The 6,000-nt window shown below is 43.8% G+C and overlaps 1 protein-coding gene across 10 annotated transcripts in view; it reads right to left on the bottom strand.

The window, feature by feature from the left end:
- Positions 1-6,000, bottom strand: part of LOC115652604 (bifunctional heparan sulfate N-deacetylase/N-sulfotransferase 4) — a 181,870-nt gene that overhangs the window by 13,481 nt on the left and 162,389 nt on the right. For 9 of the 10 annotated variants that reach the window (XM_030564875.1, XM_030564874.1, XM_030564869.1 and 6 more), the window contains one exon: positions 5,386-5,495. In XM_030564875.1, the coding sequence (XP_030420735.1) occupies positions 5,386-5,495 (110 nt within the window). Of the gene's footprint in view, positions 1-5,385; positions 5,513-6,000 lie in introns of those variants that run through there. The other variant, XM_030564876.1, reaches the window with a different exon arrangement.

Genomic DNA, 6,000 nt, shown 5'->3' with positions numbered 1-6,000 from the left:
TCAGGGGCCTGGGACACATGACTTATATGGAGAGGCTGAGGAAACTGGGCTTGTTTAGTCTGCAGAAGAGAAGAATGAGGGGGGATTTGATAGCAGCCTTCAACTACCTGAAGGGGAGTTCCAAAGAGGATGGAGCTCAGCTGATGTCAGTGGTGGCAGATGACAGAACAAGGAGCAAGGGTCTCAAGTTGCAGTGGGGGAAGTCTAGTTGAATATTAGAAAACAGTATTTCACTAGGAGGGTGGTGAAGAACTAGAATGAGTTACCTAGGGAGGTGGTGGAATCTCCAGAGCTAATTGTAACAGAGGACTCACACTTTAGCTTAATAGCGCATTCCTCCAGTCTCCAAAATAGTCTCACTATCTGACAGGAGACTTGGAAGCAACAGTCCTTGAATCATATCTGCTGCAGTCAGGAGAGTGCTGTATAAGAATCTAGACCAAGGATGGGCAAACTATAGCCCACGGGCCACATCCGGCCTGCGGGACCATCCAGCCCGGCCCTCGAGTTCCTGGCCTGGGAGGCTCACCCCCGGCCCCTCCCCTGCTGTCCTCCTGCCCCCGCAGCCTCAGCTCACCCACTCTGCTGCCGGCACAATGCTAGTCTGGGTGGTGGGGCTGTGAGCTCCTGGAGCAGCACAACTGCAGAGCTGGCCTGACCCAGTCTCTGTTCTGGGTGGTGGTGGTGGTGGTGGCAGTGTGGCCCAGCTCCAGCTGGATGGTGCGGCTATAGCGCAGTAAGGGGGCAGGGAGAGGAAGGGGTGGTGGATAGAGGGCAGAGAAGTCTGGGGTGGTGGCTGAGGGAGGGAGTGTGGATGGTGGTTGGGGGGAAACAGGGGATTGAATGTGGGCAGGGGTCTTAAGGGGCAGTCAGGAAGGAGGGGGTTTGGATGGGGTGGCAGGAGGCAGTTGGGAACAGGGAGAAGGGGTGGTTGGATGGGGCAGGGGTCTTGGGGAAGCCATCAGGAATGAGAGGTGGGGTTGGATGGGGCAGCGTGGGCCGGGGTCTGTCAGGGAACAGAGGGGTTGAATGGGGCAGGAGTCCGGGGGGGGGCAGATAGGAGGTGGGGGCAAGGCCACAACTCTCTCCCCTAACTGGCCCTCCATACAATTTATGAAACCCAATGTGGCCCTCAGGCCAAAAACTTTGCCCACCCCGTCTAGACAGATCAGATTAGATCTGTATTAGCTCTGTGCCTGGCTTTCCCTGCTGTGAAAAGCAGCAGCTTAGTGCTGCCTGGCCATCTTTCTCCACAACCTCTCTAGCCCCTTCGTTCTCTGAGTGGGGAACACAACTACCGAGCCTCTCTGTTAACCATGTGAACATGCAATGCCCACTTCTCTCTGTCTCAACGGTGAGGAGAGTGAAGAAAAAGCCACAAAGGAACTACCAACTCAAACTGCTGCAGAGCACGTGTTTGTGGAAACAATGTGTTTAATGCCTTCTCTAACTAGTCAGTTAGGGCAAGGTAGCGACATCCTGTGGTCAAGAGGATGCAACTAGGAAACTGGATAGCGATGGATCTTAAAAAAAAGGGGGTGGGGACTTGGTGAGTGAGGCTGTATTAATTTTTGAACCTCTGAGGGGTACTTGCACATGCAAATAGATATTTTCCGAGGCAAAATTAGATAACCACACACCTAACGTAGTATTTGCCAGCAAATCTGGTAACTGCATTCAGACAGGTATATGAATGTCTAATTTACCTGATTTACATGGCAGATTCCTCCTTGCTCCCACAAACACTTAGCTTACCTTTTATGATGAAGTGGAAATTTTCTGTAGTATTTTTATGATGCCTAAGTGTGCCTCAGTTTCCTCTGCATTTTGTATGGCTAACTGTGGTAGGGGGAAAGGGAGGGTGGGAGACATACGTATGAATGTCATCTAGCTGTCTGAGCCTGAATGGGTCATTTAAAAAAGAACTGGTGGAGGCTGACTCCAAATCAATGGAATGCTAGTAAGACTATGGAAAACCCAGTCACTAGGACATTGCCACCTAGCAACCAATGACCAAGAGGGATATGGATTTTCCCAGCTCTCAGCAGGAAAGCTGAGAAAAGACCCCAGCTTGAGAACAAAGGACCGAGAAGGTGTGAAGTGGGAGGATAAGAGCTGGCTGCTGGGGCTGACCAAGAGAGCTTGAACAATGAGGTTCATTACAGTTTGGCTGGGCTCTGGGCTAACCAAAATGGACTTGCTCTGTGCTTTAACCTTTCTTTCTCTGTGCTAACTTAAGGTCTTCCTATGCTGTGTTCCAGTTGGCTAACAAACCCTACTGTTTTGACAAAGCTGTTTGAGTATCACTACAAATACTTGGTTAGGTGCATTAATCCCCAAAGATTGTACAAATCTCTACCATGAGCCTATCTCAGTTGGACTTGCTGATCAGAGCTCATGGTGTGAAGAAGCAGTGCTGAAGGCCCAGAGGTTCAGTCTAAGAAGGTGGTGAGGCCTAACTTGTGCAAGGAGAGACAGACCCCTTGGGGGTCTGGCACACTGAAGAAGTTCCTCCTAGAAACTGTTTCAAAGCTGGAAATGTAGCACCAATCCTGTGGATTGTGACATCTTTCTTTAGCATTTTTTTACTTGAGGATCACAGAGCATATTTACAGATAGGGATTAATTCTTACAGCATTAGTTTAATTTCAGTTTTTACAAATGCATCAGAATAATAAAAGGAAAATCCAAGTCTGGTTTAGTAGTGTACGTGAAGGTTAGGATTTAATTCTGCACTCAGTGCTAGATGGAGTGCTTACTAACTATTGAATATTTACTTCTGTGCAGGGCCATAAGCAGCACTTATGTCTCACTTGCATCCTATTTTGAGAGCTTCAGTAGCATTTAAGCGTTGCACAGCCCTTATTCTTTGCACCAGGGTGAATTTTACGCTCCTGTGAGAAGCCATATTGATTTTTATAGATTACTCATGGCAATAAGCTTGTTGCCCAGTACTGTTTGCACAATTGGGTCCTTGAATTGCATTCTGACAATTTTAAAAATGCATGTTGTATGCTTAATAAACAGCAATGACTTTGAAGAAGCCTATCCAATCGATTTTATATTGACATTCTTAATGTGAAGCTACCACATTGTTTAATGTTGTTTCCTCTTCCATGCAAACCTATGTGTTTCCTCCACACACTTGCCTTCTCAGTGTTCTGAATTGTGATTGTATAATTTTATAGAACTGTTTACAACTCATTTTCCTGTTTAAATAAAGGCAAAGGACCAACTTTATACTTGGTGTGTGACTCCTCTGACTTCAGTTTAGTTACCGAAGGGAAAATTTTGTCCCCAAATGTATTGAAAACACAACAAAAGGCACGCAAGATGAGCAGTGTGGCAGGTGTGCAACTATCAGGAGCTTAGCTGTGTATTCAAAACTCCTGCCAGCACTTTGTACACATTATGAACCAAGGACTTACAAAATTACATTCCAGAAAATGAAACTGTTTACCAAGGAAAAGCTATTTTGAAAAGCAATGTTTTTAAGAGACTTTTTTTTTTTTAAAGAAGAAGCTTGCACAATTCTGGGCTTATATTTAGTATAATGATTAGTATAACCCACAAAGTGTTGTTTGTTCTGAAAAAGATTGAAGAGGAACCATTGTAGACTTACCCTCACTTTAAAGTTGAGGCAATGTGTGGGAGATGAAAACTCCCTGCTGGAGTTATGTCATTCCTATGGTTGTATCATTCTTATGTATCATTCCTCCCTGTATCATTCCTATGGAGGTGGAAGTGTGTAGGACTTGCTTCTCCTCCCTAACTATGGACTGGAAACGGATTACTACCCCAAGCCCTATAGACATAGGAATCTGTAGGAGACAATGACCACCCAAGCAGATGCTGAATGTTTGCACATTGGCTTTGGTGACCCCCTGTAGCCCTTCACCTTCCTAAGAGGCTATTGGTTTCTTGGCTCCAATACAGTACTTGCCTCTGGGATTCAACTATAAGAGAGGTTCCCCAGTGTGGAAAAACTCAGTGTAAAAGCTTCTTGCCTTATTTACTACTGGTCTGGGAGGGTTAATATCCACCCAATCCAAATTCCTGCAGAGATCCCAGAGCTGATGGGGATCTCTCTGCAGAGACTGGGAAAGGACAGGGAGATAGTTAACCACCCTTTCATGTGATCCAGGGGAAATCTATACCCTTCGGGTCTCCTACATGTGTAGATCTCAGACCTGAACTGAACTCATAACAGGCACTTTGGTAAGAATTTCACTGATCCATGACCATTGAAATCAATGGAAAGTGTATCAAAGGCACACTAGACAGGGAGGATATTCCTCTGATTGCTTTTGGGCCTCACACTGGGGGATGAGCTTAAACTAAATATTATAGGCTGCCTGACACTTCCCATTATAAGATCCTCTTTTCAGTTGCTTATAACTTCGCCAAACTTTAAAGCTTAAATTTTCCCTGTTGGGTGTTTTCCTCGGGCTGAATTTTTTGGGAAGTTTCAACAAAGCTGTTTCTGAGAACAAGATTAGGGAAAAATACATTACTTCACCCATGTTAAAAAACCACAGCTCTTACAGTTGAAGGGAAACTCTCATGATTAAGGCTGTTAAATGATGCACTAGGTAACTGGATTCTATCACTGCCTCTGCTACAGATTTTCTGTGTGATTTTTAACAAGTCCTTTAAACCATACTTTTCACAGGTGATTACTAATTGAGTTTCTCTCTTTTTCTGGGTGCCTGACTTGAGATCCTAGTGTTTGATTTGCAGAGGTGCAGTTGCAGTTGTGAATGCTCAGAATTCAGTAGGAGCTCTGCTTTGAATAGATGAAATGCTATATAATGCTAAGAATGTTCAAAAATCAGGCCAGATGCATCTCAAATTGGGCATGCAAGATTATGTGTATTTATGACATTGGTGTCTGCGTCTCAGTTTCCTATCTGTAAAATGGGGATAATACCCCATCACCTCTTAGGGCTGTTGTGAAAATTAACCTGAATAATGTTTGTGAAGTACTTAAAAACTACAATGAGGAGCACCATAGAAATAACAATGAAGAAATTAATAACTGTGTCTTCAGAGCAGAGTTTGGATGTGGTGAAGTAAATAAGTTCTGGGGCCTCACATTGAGCTATGGATCTGGGGAGAAATGGACTAGTTGTTCATTCAGTGAGCACATCTATCCTGTGCACTGAATGAGGCAGGAGTCCTATAGGGAAAATAGTATGTGATCATGTAATGAAAGTCTGCATCAGAATGGATATACACAAGGTGGGGGATTTTTGTATGCTTGACCTTGCAATCTTAATATTCTTTTAATGTCATTTTTTGTTTGTAACTGATGATAAATTGTCCCTGGGAAGTATGGATGTACATAATCATATACAACAGAAGAGATTAAAGGTACAGACTCACGTTAGCGCTTCAGAGTAATTATAATGAGGTGAGACTCCCAGAAACTTCTGCACTTCATCCATCACTGTAGCTGGGTCACTTCTTAGCTGCTGTCCATCAATAATTAGCAACTGTAAGGATAGATTGTCTATTTAAGACAAAAGACTCAGTTCAATAAACTAAGCTACCTCACTTCCTCTGTGACATAATTGAAGGCAAGGTGGATTTGAAGTAATATAGTATCATTAGCAGTTGTGCAATTCTGCTGTTTCTAGCCTTAATTTCTTTCAGCTTTGCATCATGCTGGAGATGTATAGTCTTGCATGTGAGAACTGAGAGAACTGTTTGGGTGACTATCTTGTTCCCCCCAATATAGTTATTTTTGCATTCACAGGCAAAGAATAAAATCAAAATCACAAAGATTTACAGAATACTGAGAAAAATGGATTTAAAAAAGCTTGATCAGATAAGTCAGACATACAAAACATTCAAAAGCATTAAAATACACACTGAGCTTTTAGAGAGATAAGCATGTAAATATCTAGTACACCTCTACCCATATATAATGCCACCCGATATAACACGAATTCAGATATAACGTGGTAAAGCAGTGCTCTGGGGGGAAGGGGAGAGGGG

The sequence above is a fragment of the Gopherus evgoodei genome, chromosome 5 (genome assembly GCF_007399415.2).
Source record: "Gopherus evgoodei ecotype Sinaloan lineage chromosome 5, rGopEvg1_v1.p, whole genome shotgun sequence".
In the NCBI taxonomy this organism is placed as follows: domain Eukaryota; kingdom Metazoa; phylum Chordata; order Testudines; family Testudinidae; genus Gopherus; species Gopherus evgoodei.
This window is presented reverse-complemented; position numbering and strand designations above follow the sequence as displayed.